This window comes from Saccopteryx bilineata, chromosome 1 (genome assembly GCF_036850765.1).
Source record: "Saccopteryx bilineata isolate mSacBil1 chromosome 1, mSacBil1_pri_phased_curated, whole genome shotgun sequence".
Taxonomy (NCBI): Eukaryota; Metazoa; Chordata; class Mammalia; order Chiroptera; family Emballonuridae; genus Saccopteryx; species Saccopteryx bilineata.
In genome coordinates this window covers 345,992,142-346,012,374 of record NC_089490.1, presented here as the reverse complement: position 1 = coordinate 346,012,374, position 20,233 = coordinate 345,992,142, and the positions used below count along the sequence as shown (strand labels likewise).

Here is a 20,233-nt window from a genome sequence, read left to right as displayed (position 1 = left end):
TACTGAGTGCCTTCCACTGGGCCAGGCCAATCTGTGATTATGTCAGATACTCCATACCTCCTTCTAACATCCTTGTACAGCCACTCAGAGCCAGATGGTGCTGATGCTGTTTCTTAGTCATTGCACCCGGACAGTTGGACTTCAAACCCACATTCCGTTTCATGCAAAGACCGTATTCCTGGAACTGGGTCAGGTTTACCTACTAACTCAGTGACCTCTGGGCAGATCCAGAGACTGTCTCATCTGTGGTGTGCGGGAATAAATTCCTGGCCCATGGTTCAAGAGGAGGGCCCGACGGGGCTGCACGTGTGAACGTGCTGAGTAAGCAGGACTAGGCAACCTGGGTTTGCTTTCTCTATTGCCGCCCTACCCTCAGCCCCTCTGCTGCGTCCTTCTCTGAGCTCCAGACCTTCAGAATTGGCTTCTTTCTTGCTCACTAAACTTCTACTGCAGCCCTACAAGTGAGGAACATTGTTCCTTCTTTATAGTGAGGGAACTGATACTCAGAGAGGTACAGAGACTTGCCTACGGCCACTCGACCAACAAATAACAGGGCTGAGATAGGACCCAGGTCTCCCTGGTCCTCAGCCTCAGTTCAGGAAACTGTGAAAATTTCACATTTGTCCTTCTGCTTCCCCTCCTCTCCTCGACTGCTCCACTGAGGTGGCCATGCTTTATGCAGCTGCTACTGTAAGCTCCTGTAAGGCAGCTGGCCATTGTGATTCCCAGGGGACAGGGTTCCTCCCTGCTCTAAATCCTTGGAGCTCAGGGAGGAGATGGAGGTTTGGTGAGGGGGGAGCTGAGCTTGAGGAGGACAAGGGGTTCCATGAAGGAAGACTGGAGGAACAGGGGCTGACTGTGGGGCTCATGGACAATAAAAGTTCAGTGAGAGGGATAAGAGCTTGGTGGATCAGGGGCTCAGACTGAGAATGGGAGCATAGTGAGGAGATTGGGACTGAATGACACCAGAGCTTGGGGATATCCCCTTTGGCCCTACCTCTCCACGCTAACAGAAGCAAGAGGCTGGAACAGGCTGAGGGGAGGTGAGACAGCAGGCTCCTCCCATCAGCGGGGCTGGAGCTAAACAAACCCAGCCTCCTCCACAACTTTCCCTGGGCTGTCCCAGCTAGAGACCAGAGGAATTCAGAGAGAGGAGCCAGAAAGACTGTGAGTTTGTAAGCCAGGACATAGATAGGGGGCCAGGGCAGAGAGAGACAGAAGAAACAAGTGATCACGGGAGAGAGGCCCTTGGAGAGTGGGGTAAAGTCTGAACAGGACTTCTTAGCTCATACCTGGAAAAGGTAGCTGTTGTGTAGTGTGGTCCAAGAAACACTGACCCCAGGCCCGGAGTCCCCACGTTGGTGCATCTGTGCTGCCGTTTGAAGCTGCTGTCTCCGGGGGTCCCTGATAAGGGCTCAATCTCTTTCCAGCTAAGCTCCAGTCCCGGGAGTGAAATAGGGGCTAGAACTCACTGCACCCAGCAGTAATGGGGCCCCGGCTAGGTAAGTCCGAATGGAGTGAAGAAGGGGCTCTGGGAGTGAGTCTGGGAACCACATTCTCAATGTGGAGGGTGCTACTGTTGAGCCAAAATGGGCGTGTGGGGGTGAGGTGTGTGTGTGAGAGAGGCTCTGGGTTCCTTTCACAGAGCCAGACACACATGGCCGGACCTAGCAAGAGTGTATGGAATGAATGAGTGAATTGTGGGGGGGGGGGGCAGGAAGGGATGCTGTTTACTCAGCTGGAGCCAGGGAACCCAGCCTAACCTCCCTGATGAGGCACAGCGACCACCAGGGCAATGGGAAGGCGAGCCTCTTGAGCCCTTCACTGAACCCTGTTTCCCTCTCTGAAGCGCCAGAGATAGACAAACACAGCAGAGAAAAACATAAATAGAGAAGCATAGTCAGAGACAGAGCAAGTCCAGAGACATACAGAGTCAGACAAAGGCCAAGACAGAAGGACAAAGTCAGAGGGAAAAGACAAAGATCAGCAGGTGTCTGTAGGAGCAAGCAGAGATCTGGAAGCACGCAGAGACCACCTGGAGAGAGAGCTGCAGAAGAGACCGGGAGAAATAGAGAAGCCAAGACAGTGAGAGAGAGAGAGAAAAAGAGAGAGAGAGAGAACCAGTAGAGACAGATACAGGACAGACAGACAGATCTGCAGACGGTGCATCAGAAAGATCATTACAGCACAGACCACGGAGACCTATGTGCCTTGGCCGTGAGGCAGGGAGGAGGCCAGAGGGGAAACGTCTTGAAGCCTTGAGTAGCCAAGTCTGAAGAGTGGCTGAGCACCATGTGAGAGGGCAGTAGTTCTGAGCAGAGCTCCCAGCTGAGCATCTCCTTGGCAGTTGGAGGGAGGTGGGAGAAACACAGGGTCTTCAGACAGGGTGGCCCTCTGGGCTGGACACCCTACAGCCATCACCTCTGGCCTCCCTCCAGGTGCCTGTCCTTCCCTCACTGTGGTAGCTTCATACCCATTTGCCAAGGCCGGACTTGCTCCCAGAATGAGGCAGTGGGGCTTTGTGGGCCCAGCAGGCAAACTCAGCTATGTCGCAGCCATGGCTTGGGGCCATTAGATGGCAGGAAGGGTAGGGATGGACACTTCCTTTGGGGGCCCCACAGGAGAGATGACAATGAGGTCAGACTTGGATGGGTTGGTTTGGAGATGGACTACTGACAAACTAATTTCCCAACCAGCTTTGGCGAGCTATGGGATGGGACAGATGGTGATCCTATGGGTACGAGAAGAAACTGGAGACTTTGGCTGTACTGCACTGGTCCCCAGCCCTGCTCTACCCCCGACTGGTATTCTGACCCTGACAAGGCTCAGTTCTGGAATATTCTCTAGCTGCTCTCCTCCCCCCCCCACACACATACCACCATCACCACCACCACCTATACACATATAGCAGGAGGTGACCCCAGCATCTGTCCACTCTGCCACCAGATGCCATGCCTGGCCTATCTTCCTGAGCCTGCACCTGGGCCATGGCCAGTCCTCCTCCAGGCTCTACTCTGGCCTGAGAGCACTCTGAGGGATGTAAGGCTGCAGGTGGGGCAGGTACAGAGAGCCTGCTCACTGGAGGGAGAGGGGCCCCTGTCCCGGCCAGGGGCTGACATCAGAGAGAGAAGAATCAGGATCAGCTCTGGCTCTCAGCAGAGACCCACCACCAACTCACCACATGCTTTTAAGCAACAGGCCAAGCTTCCTTGTCTGTGGGGAGGAGTTGGAAGAAGTGATCTCCTCAGGCCAGTCCCATTTTGTGATACAGAGAAGCCATTGTCCCACCTGTATACCTTTGCTCAGCTTTACTTTTACCTGGAAAGCTTCCCACCCACATCCCCTTCTGGTCAAATTTGCCCTGTTTTCTAATTCCTCCAAATACCAACTCCTCCAGGAAGCCCTCTAGACTGATTCTTACAGCTAGCAGCAACCTCTCTCCTCTATGCTGTTTGACTCTTATTGTGGTTCATCCTTCCTTGCTCCTGGTATTGTTTCTATTGCTCTCTCCAGCTTTTCTGGGTTCAGATGTGAGCCAATCCAGGACAGATAGGTGGGGCAAGGAAAAACCCCACAGCCCTATGTTCATATTTCAGCTCAGCATTACTGGCTTTATGAGAAAGCAGTGACAAGCTTTCACCCTTTTTAGTAGGTGAGGAAACAGCTGCTCAGAGAGGGCAAGTGACTTGTCCAAGGCCACCCTGCAAACAAGCAGCAGAGTGGGGGCCAGAACCCAGCTCTGCTTGATGCCAAAGCCCTTTCCTTTCTGTGTCAGTGCCCTTTAGGCTTCCTCTGCCCTTCCATAGACCCCACACTGGTGAGCCTCCAGCCCCACCAGGCACTCTCTACTGGCTCCAGGCAAAGCGAGCTGTTCTCCGGATGTTAGTGAGTGAGAAGCGGGCAGTGTGTGAGTGTGGTGGGAAAGTTACTTTCTCCCAGGCCGGGCCTTGCCCCCTGGGCCAGCTCTCAGGCAGCTGTGAACTAAATGGAGAGCTTGTTTAGACCGCACAATTGGGTGCCAGGCACCTAAAGCCCAGTCTGCTTTTGTCCCTTTCTAGGGCTCACTTTTTACATCTGTACAATATTGGCCAAGGTGGTCACTTGGTCTCTTCCTGTGCTGAGAAACTCAGTCCTCTTTCTCTGGAGGGAGCCAAGGCCTCTGCTTAGGGGCAGAGCTGGGTCTGCCCATCAGTGTTAGGGGGTCTGGCTATCTCCAGGAGGCCAGCCTGGGCCTCAGCATCACTCTGCTGATGGAGAGGAGGTAAACCTGGTCCTTGCCACCCCTCATGGGCTGCAGCCCAGAGCCTTAAGTACTAACGCTTAAAATTATGGAGAAAGGCCCTGGCCGTTTGGCTCAGCGGTAGAGCGTCGGCCTGGCGTGCGGGGGACCCGGGTTCGATTCCCTGCCAGGGCACATAGGAGAAGTGCCCATTTGCTTCTCCACTCCCACCCCCTCCTTCCTCTCTGTCTCTCTCTTCCCCTCCCACAGCCAAGGCTCCATTGGAGCAAAGATGGCCCGGGTGCTGGGGATGGCTCCTTGGCCTCTGCCCCAGGCGCTAGAGTGGCTCTGGTCTCGGCAGAGCGACGCCCCAGAGGGGCAGAGCATCGCCCCCTGGTGGGCAGAGCGTCGCCCCCTGGTGGGCGTGCTGGGTGGATCCCGGTCGGGCGCATGCGGGAATCTGTCTGACTGTCTCTTTCCGTTTCCAGCTTCAGAAAAAGTACAAAAAAAAAAAAAAATATATATATATATATGGAGAAAAACCCCTGCCTCACCAGCCTGGGAGCTCCCTGGGGGTGGGGCCTGATCTGACCCATTCCTGAGGCCTGGAACCGGCATAGGCCATCGGGCAGGAGCGGCCCTGGGGAAGGCTCAGTGCTAGGCCGTCCTCCATCCTCTTCCCGCTCCCATTCCCTCCTGATATTCCTTCTCTCCCTCCGACCTGTTTTGAAAGCTCTCTCTGACTGAGGACTGGGACTCAGGATACAGAGTGAGGTGGGGGACACGAGGCTCTTAGGGAACACGTGTAAACACAGAAAGAGCTGAGCTGGGACCAGTGGTTGGGGAGGCAGCATGGCCTGGGCCAACGGCACTTCTCTCTGAGCCTCAGGCTCCGCGTTTTAGCCTAAGGAAACTGGCCTGGATTCACCCTCAGGGATCACCCTCCCCTTTAGCCCTCGTCACTATTTTTAGGGTCATCTTGGGTCTAGATGGATAGCTGGGGCCAGAACCGGGAACAGAAAGTCCCAGCACAGGGTCTCTGACCCGGTTTGGAAACCACCAGAAAGTGCTTGGCCCCTCCCCCACCCCGCACTGATCTTCCTCAAGAAGCAACAGCTGGGAGGTCTGCAACAGCTGGACTTCAAGCACACGCTTGTCTACCCAATAGACCACCCAAAGGTCCTGCTAGGAGGAGGAATTTCCCAAAGATGACAGCCAAGCGCATGCCTGGAGACTTCCCTTCCTGTCTTTAACTCTTCCCCCTCCTGAAGCCCAGCCCTGCCACACTGGGACCTGGAGCACTTAGAGCACCACAGAGCCCCCACCCCACCCAAGGCTTCCCGACAGCACCCATCTCCTACTCAGAGCCTGGCTTCTCCCTCACTCAGTCTACTTCAATTTAACAATCATGTTTTTAAGCTGGGGCAGGTCCTGAAAGATGAGAAGTGGTTTGCGGGGGAGGAGGACACTCCAGCCTGAGTATAGCACATGCAAATGCTGAGAGGTGGAAAAAACCAGGATGAATTTGGGAATGGTCAGTATCCACTGGGGCCAGTGAATGATGTTTATACTAGGGGTGGGCAGATGAGACAAAGTGGCTCCCAGTGGCCTTGACCTCCTTGAGGCTGAGCCTTCTGTACTCAGTCTTTGCAGATGGGGTGGGAGGGAGGAGGGCAGACCATTGTTGAGGCTACAATGTAACTGGAAGGGCATTTTCACCTGAGATGCTTTTCTCACTTCCAGAGAAGGAAGCTGAGGCTTCCAGAGGCTGAAGAAGCTGCTCAAGGTCACGCACACAGTTACAGTGTGGCACAACAAATATTTAAATCCAAAGTCTCTGACCCAGAGGGTTTCTGCCGGGACCTGATAGGTCAGCAGAGCCTCTGCTCCTCCGGCTTGGTCACTGACTAATCTGATAAACGGAGACAAAACTAATGTAAGGGAGTGGCCAGCTCTGCAACCCAGAGAAAGGGCTGAGGAAATTGCTCCAGAAGAGGGTTTTGTGAAGGGGAGACAGCTGGCCTAGGCCGCAGGAGCGAGGCAGGAGGGGACCCAGGCAGCCTAAGCGGTAGGAAGGGCTCAAGGCAGGCAATGGCCACAGTGAGGCCACTTCCTTCTACCCCAGCACCTCCAGAGAGAGGTAAGTGCCATCACGATAAGAGACAAATTGACCAGTCTCTGCTTCTGGGAATATTTCTCTCTGCAGGTGGGGCTGTGCATATGTTAATGCTGGAAGATGGTGGATTTTCTAGAAACATCTTGGCTCCTTTGTGATACTGCGTCCTGTCCCATTTCTCCTCCCCCCTCCCACTTGGCACCTGAACAGAGTTCCAGGATGGTTCCCCCTTTTGCTCAGTTCTCCTCAGCTGGGGCACATGGGGGCTCCCTAAGCTCACTGGGCAAGTTTGCACACCTTTGGCTTCTGTTACCTTTTCTCCACACATGCTTCCCAGACTTCCAGCGGTTTGGCTCGAGGCTATAGTCTCTCATGGGCTATCTTGGAGCCCATGCCCTTATAGGGATTACCTCCTGGGTGCCCCCATGCCACCCCAAACTCACCATATTTCTAAAGCTGTGCTCAGCACCACCTTGTGTGCTCAGTCCTGGTCCTCCGTGGTGGCACACACAGGCAGAGAGCTGTGCCTCCGCCTGCCCCCAGGGCACCTCGGCCTCTTGCACTCCCCACAGCTGCTTTTCCACCAGCCCTGTTCGTCCATGTCCCCACTCTGCTATGGCCCCCATCTCTCTCCCTGTGCTACTGCCTGGCCCGGTCCCGTTACCACTCGCTCCCTTGGATCCCACTGCTGCCTTCCTGTTTGTAGCCTGACTCCTCCACCCCCCACCCCATCCCCACAGGTAAGAGGGCTTCCTCGGAGGGCCAGCTGGACCTCATCAGTGGACTCAGAACAAAGCCCAGCCCTTCTGCCTGGCTCCCCAACCACTCCAGCCTCACCTCCCCACCCTGACCCCAGCATTCCAGCCTTGCCAGACTACTTGTTCCTTAAACTGTCTTTGCCCTTCCATATTTCTGCCCTTCTCTCTGATGTTTCTTCTTCCAGGAAGACTTCTGGGACCTTCTAATTAGGCTAGGGCCTCTACACTGTCTTGAAACTCCTTGTTTCCATAGTTCTGAAACTCCTTGAGTCTCATCAGTAAACATATGTCATTATGATTCTGTGTTAGATGTCTGCCCACCACCCACACACACACTGGGAGCTCTCCAAGGGCAGGCCTGGGCTGCTTGCCTCTGGGTCCCAAGTGGCCTGCTTTGGGAAGCTGTCAGCGTGTGTGGAATGAATTTTCATTCTCACTCTTAAACCAGCAGAAACTATCTCTGTCCCTGCCATGGTGACCCTGGTCAAGTCATGGCCCTATCTGCTCTTCAGACGAGATCGGGCGCGTTCAGGGTGGTATGGCAGTAGACACTTCCTATCTGCTCTTTTTTCTCACCTTGCAAAGGGTTAAATGAGCCCTGGCTTCCCGTCCAATGAACTCCCCAGGCCCAGTGTTGCTGTGGGCTCACAGACAGGGAATACTCCAAACAGGTGAAGAGGGCCCATGAAACAGGCTAGGCAGACACCCCCAAAGATGCTCCAGCAGGGCAAAGTGCCACACGCAGGCCCAGCAGCTTGGGTCGGCTGAGTGTTGCCATGTGGGATGTGGGATCATTGTTGCCAGATCAGCTAATCTTCCAAGAAAAAACAAAAATCTGGAGTTTTATGTGAAATTTCTTGATTTTTAAGTGTTGGCACCTAATTAAAAGCACTTATCAATCCAAGCATTGTGTAAGCTCTCAAAAAATGTCTAGGAGTCAGAGGCAGCCCAAGGCAGGGCCGTGATGTATTGATTGCACAACTACAGAGGGCGCCATTCATCTCATGGTGCCCAGCTCACACAGCTGCACATGGCCCAGGGCCTCGCAGCTGTAACCTCTGCCCTATAGTCTATCTCTGCCAGCTCCTTTAATGACTCTGGCAAAGTGTGTGTGGTGGTGAGTGTGGGGGAGGGCCCTTCTCCTGCAAGGAGAAGTTACTAGGGAAAAGAAGGTCTTGGAATGCAGCTGGTGGGAATGGGGTAGGGAGGGAGGAGAAGAGACAGCTGAGGGAGGCATCCAGAGGGGTTGGTGTCACTTTGGGATCAGGAGGAGGTGAGAGAGTAATGCCAGGGCTGAGTCTCCCACAGGAAGAAAAATAACTTATTCTGAGACCTGGTGGCCAGACCTGGAAATAGACTTCCTGGTGAGTTTGAGGCAAAGACTGACAAAGCTGCCGTTTATGTGGCATCTTGGTGTTGACAAAGGACGTTTTCCCATGTGTCCGTCACACAGGCTTGGGAGGCAAAGCTATTTTTCTATTTTAGAAGCTCAGAGAGGTCTAATTGCTGTCCCAAAGCCATACTGGGTCTAAGTGATGGTCTTGCTCTCTCTGCTGAGGGGCAGGCTGGAACATTTTAGAGTGAAAGTGTCATTGCCTTGTCCCTGCTTGATTCAAGACCTCCTCTTTCATCCTCGGGATGTGAGAACTCTCAGCACTGCTCAGCACGTCCCCCTGAAAGTTCAAATCTGGGCATTGGTATGAGTCCTAAACTCCCACCATACTCAGGTGCCCTGGATTGGGGGCCACATGTCCTTACCACACCTCTCTCAGCCTTGCCCTGACAGTGCTCCCTGAGGCCATCAGAAGAGGGTGTTGGCTGACCAGTGAACTGACTGACTGACAGACTAACTAAAGAATCAGCTGGTAGAGTGACAGACTGTCCCCATACAACCACCTTCGACAAGTCACAGGAGGGAAGCCAGGTCAGAATAAGAAATGGCTACATGGGGACTATTTTTACACTTATTCTAAGGCCATCATTACAGCCACCATCTTGTGGTTGCTGTTGGGGACCCAGGAGTCAGACAGATCTGGGTTCCAGTCCAGGCTTTTCCGTTTACCAGCCCCAGGACTCTGGGTAAGTCACCTCCCCTCTCTGTGCCTCAGTTTCCTCATCTGTATTATGAAGTCACAGAAGCCACCTGAAAGGATTGCTAGGAGGATGGTTGAGTGTGTCCAGCCCAGTCCAGTGCACAATGTTGCTCAACTATGGTAGCCCCTAGGAAAGCTCCTCCATCTGGGCCACTTGCTATAGAGGGTGAGGGGAGCCAGGGAGCTGGTCTCCCAACCCCCCCACCTTCCCAGCCCGTGGGTTGAACTTTTTCAGGTTCTAGAAGTGACAATGCTCCTTGCTGTCACAAAGCAAATATGGAGGCAGGTGGGGTGTTTGTAGCAGGACAAACAGCTGATGGGTGTTTATGTCAGGACAGAGAGCCCACAGAAAGACTCACTGTCTGAGAAGGGAACAAAGCTTGCTGAACACCCGCTGTGCATTGTATCTGCACTGGCTCCCCACTCATCACTGACACAGCCCGTTGAGAAGACCAAGTCTATTATTTCCCACTTCTCAGTGTCTCAGGGTGGGAAGAAAAGGTCATTTGTTGAGTTGAAATTTTGCTTTAAGGCGGGCGAGGGGAGCCTGACTAGGACTGGATAAGAATCGTGATCCTACAATGTAAGATTTGTGGGTGGAAACAGCAAGGTAAGAATTTGGGGGAGAGAGATACAAAGAATTTTGGGGGACACACTCTGTTGATGGTTTCCCTTGAAAAGTTGATTGGTCTTTTGGGAAGTTCCTGTAATAAACCATCAAGCCATTTGCTTGGTCTGGTCAGTAGGGGAAAAGTAACAAGGAACAATGCTAATGAAAACAGTGGAATATCAAAGTCAAGTTAATGTGGACAGTAAGGTGGGGTCTAGGCTTTTAGTGTCCTCGCTGAATAGGAGTGGAAGGGCCTGGCCCCCGTTCACACTGGGAAGCAGGGATAATTATCCCTGCACTGCGAATTTCAAGGCCTCGCAGCAGGATTGCAGCTGAGGGATTCAAACCTGGGCAGTTGCCTCTAAAGACAATGAGTGTGCATGGGGGGAAGGAACTGTCCTCAGGTTTTATGGCTGATGGGGGGCTTGGGTGAGAGGGAGAGAGATAATCCCAAAATGGTGTTAATTCGGAGGAGTCAAGTATGCATGGGAGGGAATGGGATCAGCTGGGCCTTGTGGTCTCAGAGGCGCTTGAAGTGTATTGGGAGAGGGGAGGGCAGATGTCCTCAGTGGGGCCTGTGGTGTGCCCGGCCTGGGCCAGGTGCCCTACCTCTCCTTGGGGTGGATGCTCTATCCTGACCTTACAGATGAGGAAACAGGCTCAGAAAAATGAAGGGTCTTGTCCAAGTTCGCCCAGCAGGCAGGTGGCAGTGGCGCTGGCCTTCAGACCCAGGTCTGAGGTCTTGGAAACCTCCCATCTGCCTGGGACTTGCTGTGGCAGCTGCAAGGTGAGGGAAGAAGAAGGTTCCTGAGCCCCTCCAGCCTTCCCCAGGTGGGAAGGTGGCCCTCCCTCTCAGGTGGCTCTCTGAAACATCGGTCCCCATCACTCCAGACTCAGCTGGTGTGAAGAGAGATGCTTCCTGCCTTTGGAGGGGCAGCTAGAGGGAGTCCTCTGCCTTGCGGACAACCTCCAGAGTCTGACTGAATAGAGTCTCAGGGCGCCTGTCAGCTGCAGGCAGGTGGCCAGCTGACAGCCCAAAAGACAGGTCTGAAGGACTAGCTGGGTTAATGACTTGCCAAGTGATGGACACGAGTGTGCCTGTGCTAATGACCTGCCACACAACCCACTGATGGGCATGCAGACCCCTCACCTGCCAGCTCTGGGGCTGTGGGCTCTAGCTCTTGGGACCACCTGGCTTAACTGAGGCCCCAAAACTTGTTTGCCTACCTGAGAGTGAAAGGGGCTGAAATTTTTTCCTGGAATCTGGCTCCCTGCCTCTCCCTTCATTCCTACAGGCCACCATGGCCCGGCCCAGGTTCACGCGCATGGCTGCTCCGCTCGTAACAGTCTTCACAGGACGGGAGGGCTTCAAGGATGTCACATGAGGAAGACACACAGCCTTGCACTCAGGACCCTCCTTGTGAGGGGCATTCTGTTCACTCTCAGGGAGTTGGACCATTTGCTGCCAGTCCCTCAGTGGTAGCCTCAGCCCACAGGAAGGGCTCCGAGGGGACTGACAACCTGCCTGGCCAGCCCCGTTCAGTGACCAACTGACCACTTGATACACTAAGTGATAGTTGCTCTCAGAACCAGGGGGTTGGGGCCAGTGCTTTCCTCTTCTGCTCAGAGGGTCAGGCTGTAGACTGAGCCACAGGGAGTTGGACAGTTTTAAGCTGGTGCACGACCTTCTGTCCCTCTCCCTCATCCATCCCTTGGGTCTCTTTCAGAGCTGAGGCTCCAGGTCAGTGATTTCTGCCCTCCCAGCCTCAGCTCCTCTCTGATTATCTGGCTGACCTGGCCCCATGGTTGGCGGGCACTGCTGCCTCCCAGGTGGCCTGGCTAGGTTTGGTCGGGCTAGAGCGCCAAGCTTCTCCCCTCCTCAAACCTGTGTGATGTTGAGGTAAACACCTGAGCTTGTGTCCCTGCACCATGTCAACCAGCAGAGCTAGTAACCGCTGAGCTTTGGCATCCTTTTCAGAAGCATAGAGACAGTGACAGCAGCAAAGGCCCAGAGCTGTGGACAGCCTTCGTGAGCACGGAGAGCGTGAAGCGCAGCATCTGGGCTGCGGTAGCCGACTGGTCTTGGCTGGTGAGGGGATCTGGGGCTTAGAAATGTTCCCGCCAGTAGCCTCTGGGTAAGTTTGTTTGGGACCTCTTCAGTGAGCTTTGCAGTTTCCCTCACTCCCCTTCACTAAACCAACCCAATATTTCCTCCCTGTCAGTTGTCACTTTTATTTCAATATCTCCTGTTTCCTGTGAGTGTTTATGCCCCCAAAAGGCCATATGCTTTTATTTCCTCCATCAAGCTCCTCTAGCTATTTGAACAGACATTTCTCCAAAGAAGATACAGTATCCAAATGGCCAGCAAGCACATGAAAAGATGCTCAACCATTAGCCCTTGGGGGAATGCAAATCAAAACCACACGAGAAATCACTTTATACCCACGAGGATGGCTGTAATAAAAAAGACAGGCATAATAAGTACTGGCAAGAATGTGGAAAAATTGGAACCATCATACATTGTTGGCAGGAGTATAAAATGGTGCAGCCACTTGGGAAAAAACAGTTTGGCAGTTCCTCAAAAAGTTAAACAGAATTACCATATGACCCAGGAATTCTTCTCCTGGCTATATACCCAAGAGAATCAAAAACATATGTCAAAGTAAAAATCTGTACACAAATGTTCAAAACACCAGAAACAACTCAGATGTGCATCAACAGATGACTGAATAAACCAAATGCGGTATATATACAATGGAATATTATTCAGCCATCAAAAGGAATGAAGTACTGGTGCATGCTATAACATGGATGAACCTAGAAAGCTATAGTAAGTGAAGGAAGCCAGTCACAAAAGACCACATAGCATATGATTTCATTTATATGAATTTATATGAAATATCCAGAAGAGGCAAACCCAGAGAGCCAGAAAACAGGTTAGTGGCTGCCAGGATCTGGGGAGGGAGAGATGGGGAGTGACTGCTAATGGATATGGGATTTCTTATTGGGGTGATGAAAACGTCCTGGAATTAGATAATGGTGATGGTGTGTAACTTTTTTTACTATACTAAAAACCACTGAATTGTGTACCTTCAAAGGGTAGATTCTATGGTATGTGAATTATATCTCCACTAAAAAGAAAATTTTCCTCAGGCTCCCAGGTGCCTAGTGTGAGGAGCACAAAAGCTCTGTTGTGGCTATTCTCAGCCTCTGTAGCCTCTCCCTGAGGGTGCCTTCCAGGGCTGGATACGGAAGCCTCCAGCCCCTCTCTGGTCAGAGGTGTCCTCAGATCAGTTTTCAGGCTCCAGAAAGAGCTTGTTGAATGAGAGGAAACTCCTGCCAGGTTGAGAAGCAGATGGAACAATGGAAGAGGCTTCCGCAGGAAGTGGGGCTCCGGGAGGGGAGGAAGGCCAAGGAGGCCCAGGCTGCCAGAGGTACAGGTGGTTTCCATCTAAGTGGAAGGGTGGAGTGTCCCAAGGCCGGACTTCTGGCTCCTTGCCGAGATTAAGCGTCATGAGCCCCCGGAGAGTCCTCTGAGGGGGCTCAGCTTCCTCTCACTGCAATGGGCGGGACGCTGACATGACCGCAGTGGCTGCCCTGGGAGAAAACTGAGGTGTCACTGAGCCGAGAGTCCAGTTCTCACATAGCTCTGCCTCCTGAGCCATCACCTCACCTGGGGCCTCAGTTTGGGGGGTATTAAATAGGATGACCTCTGAAGGCCCGCTCTGCATCAATCAACAACATGGTGTGCTGTATGATTTGGGGATTGGGCTGGTTAGCTCTATGGTTATACACAAGGTGCTGCCCTATGGTGGTGTTGGTACATATCCCAAACTACCCGCCGGGAAGTCTTTATGCCCTGACCAGAGACCAAGCCTTGACCCTGCACCTGGTCCCAGACATCTGATCCTAGACCAAGCCAGACAGATGCCGACCCAGCTTTAGGAGCACTAGTACCTCATAGCCGTAGGCCCGAGGCAGGCTGAGTGTGCGTCCCTGCTATAGGCCTGAGGCAGGCTGAGTGTGCGTCCCTGCTATAGGCCCGAGGCAGGCTGAGTGTGCGTCCCTGCTATAGGCCCGAGGCAGGCTGAGTGTGCATCCCTGCTATAGGCCCGAGGCAGGCTGAGTGTGCATCCCTGCTATAGGCCCGAGGCAGGCTGAGTGTGCGTCCCTGCCACTGGGGCCAGTGCTCGGAGGTTGTGCGATGGGTCAGTGGCTTCTCCCTACAAGGCCAGCTGGTACTAGGAATGAAATGAAGCTGTAAAATAGGTGGTCCCACTTAGGATCTGGCCAAAGCACAAGGAGTATATATCCTCTTAGGAAGGACCCTTCCAGCACCTGGGACTCAGGAAGTCTGAAGGTGCCTTGACTCTCAGATCCTCATCAACCCCTAAATACCTCAGGCTACCTGGGCCAGGGCCATTCTCTGGGATTCCATCCTCGCTCTCACTCCTTGGCTGTTTGTCCCACAGGGCCAGTCAGTGGCGAGCCCCAGATGCCAGACAAGGACACTAAGACCACAATGGGCACAGAAGACACAGCTGGAGACAAAGCCATCCAAGACTCTCAGGACTTGAGGCCAAGTGTGTTCCACAGCATCAAGGTACCTCTTGGGGCCAGGTAACATAATGAGCTCTGCCACTTACTGGCTGTGTAATGCCAAGTGAGTTGCTGCCTTTCTGAACCTCAGTTTTCTCATCTGTAGAATGGGTGACTGTGGGGATCAAAGGGATGATGTATGAAAGCACTTAATTTGGTTTGGGGCACATGGAAGATGCCCAGCACATGTTCTATCCCTTCAGAAATGAAGGGGGGGCTGCTCTGTGGCAGCAGGGAACCAGGCTCCCTACCTCTCATATCTCTAGAGGGAAAGAGAAGGGCCCCAGGGATCCCAGCCTGTGTGAATACAGGGGAAGGTCTGGCTCCCGCACAAGCAGCCCTCCACATCAAGCATCTACTGGCACCTACAGGGTGCCAGGCCCTGGGCCACATGCTGTTCCCACAGCAACCCTGGGGGATAGGGACACTGTCCTCCTTATACACGAGGAAAGAACAGAATAACTTATTAATCTCTTACATCAAGACTCTATTTTTTAATTCTTTGGGGCTAGTTTTTCTTCTTGTAGGAATTCTGCCTTTTTTTTTTTTGGAAGCAGGAGGGGATGTTTGAAGTGGGCTGGGTAGGGGAGAGCAGCTGGGGATTTGGTGTGTACAGGCTGTCTCCCAGGGGGCCCTAGGGGAAGATGGGTGGAGGTGGAGGAGTGGAGGAGGATATGGGGCAGCTCCGTGGAGAAAGGAGAGGGAGGGGAGACAGGGACGTGGTCCCCTCCAGTTCGGGAAGCTCTGGGGTCGCAGGGGTCCCACCACTCTACAGGCCCGTGAACAGCCTACTCTCAGTCATGTGAGTCTCGAGTAATCTCTTGGTCTCTGAGGGCACCCAGGACAGCTTTTCTCATTTGTATGACAAGCTATAACTACTCAAATAACTCTCTGTCTCTCTCTGTCTCCCTCTCCTCTTGTTCTCCACTCACCCTTACGGCTCTCTCCTCCTGTGTCTGTTTCCCCATCTCTCTTCCTTTCTCCTCTCATGACCGTACTCTCCCTCTTTCCCCAACTCCATTTCTGCTTCATCGTCCCTCTGACTACCCCTCCTGTCCCTCTGCCCCCTCATCACTGCGGCCCTCCCTCCGGCAGTTCTTCGTCCTGTGCCACAGTCTGCTGCAGCTGGCTCAGCTCATGATCTCCGGCTACCTCAAGAGCTCCATTTCAACAGTGGAGAAACGCTTTGGCCTCTCCAGTCAGACCTCGGGGCTGCTGGCTGCCTTCAATGAGGTACTGGCTCTGCCCCAACCACAGGGGTGGATGTGAGGTCACCTCACACCCCCACCAACTCCCATCCTCCTCTCTCACTACCCCACCACAAACCCTTCCCCTTCCCCTCCCACTGCCTGCAGGCAAGCCCATCACAGCTGCCAACCCAAGGCTCCTTAGTCGGCTCCTGCTGTTGTCCTGGCCCAAGGGAGCAGCCTTGTGTTAGGCCAAGGGCTAATGAGAAGAATTCCCCTCCTGTCACAGTATTGATAATCCTGCCCTTGGGGACACTTCAGTGGGGAATGTGGGGTGTGTTAGAGCTAGCAGCATCCCTATACCTACCCCCTCTCTCTTTGGTTCATTTTCCTTTCTAGGCACCTGGCTCTTGCCTGTCCCAGAAAGGAGTCAGAGGAAATCACTTCAATAGTAGCGATAGAGGATTAAACTAGATTCAAGATGGAACTGTGGAACTTGGGGTGTTGGGGAGGGAGCAATAATACCATGGCAAGAAATGTTGTCCTAAGAGTTGTGCAAGGACCCACCAGCTCTGCCTCAGAGGCCAACAGCCAGAGAAGAGTAGATAAACTGCTCTGGGTGGATTTAAAGATCGGAGTCCAGCTGTGCCCATCCCCTCACCAGATGTTTGGAGAAGGCCTCTGTCCAGAGATCACTCTCTTTATTCCTCATTCCCAGCAGATTTTCATGGAATTCTCTCTCCCTTGGGCAATGTGTCACATTCCACCCAACCCAAATTATGCCAGTAACACAGAGTTCCCAGATGTCACTTAGTCCCCACCTCCAGATCTCAGGAGTGGGAAAGGAACTGTCATTACCTAGCTCTGGAATGTTGGTCAAGTCACTCTCTGTCTCTGGGCCTCCATGTGCCATCTATTATATAAAATGGAAAGTGTCTGTCCTTCCCAGGGTCAGTCCTCCTATCAGCCCTCTGCTGATACTGACCCGCTCCACCAGCAAACACCTCGGGGCTCAAGGGCTGAGGCCTGCAGCCATGGTCACCAGCCAGTGAGCAGTGGAGGGGGATGCGCACCCCAGCTTCTGACCTGCCAGCTCTCAAGTCCCTCCAGTGCCCACATCCTAGGATGTTGATTCGAAGACTCAAAATTCCAAGCCTTAGTCTTTCAGCTTGAGACTTTCTTTGTTTCTCTCATTCATGACATCCTAGAAACACAAAACCCCTTTTCTTGACTGCTCCCCTTCGTATTTTTTTATTTTAATTTTTAATTTATTGCGTTGACATAGTTTCAAATGTGCCACTCAATATAACATCCTCCAAACCCTGTATCCTGCCCCTTTCCATGCTCCGTTCATGTTCTAATATGGGATCCAACCCAGGTTCCAGAATGAATTGAACTGCTCACCTTGTCCACTCTGCCCTCATTTCTCTCCCTGAACGGGCCAGCGGGGCCCTCCCTAGGAGGACCTGGAATCTGATGCTGATTTATCCAGCTAGTCCACTCTACAGGAGGGAACCCTGAGATCGGCAATCCAGGCAGGGATGGTGTAGGCCTCCAGCTCTGGGATGTGCTTCACTTTAATGGGTCCCCTCGTCCTTTTGCAGGTGGGGAACACAGCCCTGATTGTGTTTGTGAGCTATTTTGGCAGCAGGGTACACCGACCCCGACTGATCGGCTATGGGGCTATCCTTGTGGCCCTGGCAGGCCTGCTCATGACTCTCCCACACTTCATCTCGGAGCCATATCGCTACGACCGCACCAGCCCTGGTGAGAGCAAGAAGGGCTAGGGGAGTGGACGTGAGGAGCAGCACTCCTGTGCACTGGGGCCCATCCCTAGACCTTCACCGTTCAGGGTGGGCCTGGCTTCCCAGGACACCTGCTAGTCCTCACCACCCCACCCCCACTGCCTCCTTCAGTTCCCTCTCAGGTGGTTGCCCTGCGTGTAATCTTGGGGAGTGGGAGAGGGTACAGTCCTGGGGTGAGGCTCTCTGGGCCAATCTTGGTTCACCCAGCATTTTCTCAGAGCCCCAGTTCCCAGAAAGGGCTGGGATAATAAGAGCACAAGGGACTCCTTAAGTTTGCTCACCAAATATTGGTGAGCTACAGGGAGCAAATGTTTGGTACTAAGTTAAGAAATGCCCCTTTACTGTACTTTGCCTCCGTGTTGCAAGCTGACATTGAGCCTGAGTCCCCTGCCCCCAGAATGAAGGCCAGGGGCACTAGAGCCGGCACAGACCAGCCCAGTATCCCTCCCCCGCCCTCCCTTCACCCAGACCTTGCCCCTCACACTGGGGCCAGCAGTGCTGAATTCTTAAGCCCCTAGGTTTGCAATGCACTGTGACCGCTCCTTGAAACAGCCCTTTCTGCCTTCTTTTTCTGGAAAATCTTGTTTGTTCTTCTCAACCCAGTTCAAACTCGACCTCCTCTGACAGCCCCACCCGCCTAAAGAGCACATACCTCTCTGCTCAGAAAGGGAGCATAGGGTGGTTTAAGGGCATGGACTCAACGCCAGGCTGCCTGGCTTCCAATGCTGACCCTACCCTTGCTAGTTGCTGTCTGAGCATCAGTCTCCTCATCTGTGAAAAGAGTACAGAGAGCGATCCATCCCCGAAACTGTGTGGGGGGAAGGGGTGGATCCAATGACTTAATTATACAAGCACTTAAAATAGTACCTTGCATCCAGGAGGTGCTGTATAAAAGTCTTAGCTATTGTCATAATGTTGTTTTTTATCACCTCTCAGCGGACATGCCACAGGACTTCGAGGCTTCCCTGTGCCTACCCACAGCCTCGACCACGGCCCCAGCCCCTTCCAACAGCAGCAGCTGTTTGAGCTACATGGAGGCCCAGCATCTGGCCATGGTGGGCATAATGTTCATGGCACAGACCCTGCTCGGTGTGGGCGGTGTGCCCATCCAGCCCTTCGGCATCTCCTATATTGATGACTTTGCCCACAATAGCAACTCGCCCCTTTACCTCGGTGAGGAATGGTCCCACCCTGGGCTCTGAGGGAGGTCCAGGCTCAGGTAGGAGGGCCAGAGGCCTCCAGTGAGGGGAAAGGAGGAGGGCTGGCTGGCTTCTGTCCCATGTGGCTAGTAGAGGTCCTAGAAGCCCTGGAAAGTTTCCCAGGCCCAACCTGGGAGACAGGCTAAGGGAAGGCAAAGTCGCAGTGGCATAACCTAGGTTTTGTGTTGCAGGGATCCTGTTTGCAGTGACGACGATGGGGCCAGGCTTGGCCTATGGACTGGGTGGCCTCATGCTACGCCTTTATGTGGACATTGACCGAATGCCAGAAGGTAAGTCCCAAGAGCACACAGTTGTCCCCAGGGACACATAGATAGTAGCTAACTGACTGCTGATCTCATAGGAGACTCTGAGTCAAGGGATCTAAGTTCAAATCCCAGCAATCCCGCTAACCTTGGACATACCTCTTAACCTCTTTTTTTCTCATCTTCGAGATAATCTCTGGCCTGTCTACTTCCCAAAGGCGCGAGTACAGTGCAATGAGGTGATGGAGGGGAGCTGTAAGGCACCTTCAGAGGAGGAGTTGTGATTGTCACTGTTATTATTACATCTTCACCTTGTTCCATCCTGGGTCCCCAGCCCTGTGCTCAGATACGCTGAGGGCAAACAGGGGCACCTACTCTCTAGCCTGTAGGGAGCTCCCATCTTTAGGGGAAAGAGACAGTGAAATAGAGAGGACACTGGCAGGCCAAAGAGTACTTTGAGAGCAGGACCCAGTTCCCTTGGGCCTCTCTCCAATGTGAATTTAGTGGGTGACCTCTAAGGACCCTTCTAGTTCTGAGCACCTCAGAGTCTGAGAACCTGTGCTCAGGGTGCCTTTTGAGAAACAGTGGTCTTTGACCCAGGTAGTGGTCAGAGTGGGCCAAGGAGTGGGACCAAAGCTTGGTATGAAGGCAGCTAAGAGGGACGAGTCTGGGGGTCCTGGCACTCTGTCACCCTGTGGGGAATGAGTGAGAATTCCCTTTAGAATAGGTCGCTGTGACATCTCAGCTGCCTGCTTGTCACATCAAGCAGTTCTGACACCCCAACTATGCCTCTGCCTTGTGCTACTCAGAAGCCCCAACTCTCACCTGGAGATTTTCCAGAAAGTCATAGAAGCCTCAGCTGCTACACCTGCGGAGAGGTGGAATAGGTGTATTCGTATGAATAGGCAGACTCTGCTCCTTGCTTTCCGGTTTTGCTCAACCATGCCTCCAGCCAGGACAGGTCTAGGCAGCTCTGTCACTAAAGACAGCCACACCTCACCTCCACCTCCCTTTCTTCTAGAAAGTGGGGTCTGAGCGCCAAGTGTGACCTCTGGTTACAACTCTTCTCTTGCTTGAAGGACAACTTCTGGGGGTCAGGGCTTCCTTAGGTTTCCAAGACACATCCCAGCTCATGGCCAGAGAGTGCATTTTTGGCTCTGTTGGCATCCTCCTGCAGGTGTGGCACATCCACAGGCAGATGGGACACTCCTGTGGGCCTGGTCCTTCTTTCTCATGGGGAGATTTACGGGGTGGGCGGGTCGTGTCTGCTGCAGGCACAGACTGGTGTGTGAGAAGCAGAGGACTTACGTGAGCCCTCACCAGCCTGGCACTGAAGCAGGGGGAATAAAAAGTGGAGGAGGGAATCAGTGCTAAAGCCAACTGC

General features: G+C 53.3%; 1 protein-coding gene across 3 annotated transcripts in view; it reads left to right on the top strand.

Moving 5' to 3' along the window:
* The first annotated feature begins 1,137 nt into the window (after positions 1–1,137).
* Positions 1,138–20,233, top strand: part of SLCO2B1 (solute carrier organic anion transporter family member 2B1) — a 48,042-nt gene continuing 28,946 nt past the window's right edge. The window contains exons 1-6 of one of the 3 annotated variants that reach the window (XM_066250047.1): positions 1,138–1,502; positions 14,269–14,399; positions 15,491–15,628; positions 17,187–17,349; positions 18,324–18,560; positions 18,778–18,876. In XM_066250047.1, coding sequence (XP_066106144.1) covers positions 1,487–1,502; positions 14,269–14,399; positions 15,491–15,628; positions 17,187–17,349; positions 18,324–18,560; positions 18,778–18,876 — 784 coding nt within the window. In that variant the 5' untranslated portion in view covers positions 1,138–1,486. Of the gene's footprint in view, positions 1,503–6,211; positions 6,360–11,784; positions 11,932–14,268; positions 14,400–15,490; positions 15,629–17,186; positions 17,350–18,323; positions 18,561–18,777; positions 18,877–20,233 lie in introns of those variants that run through there. The other 2 variants (XM_066250043.1, XM_066250054.1) reach the window with 2 other exon arrangements.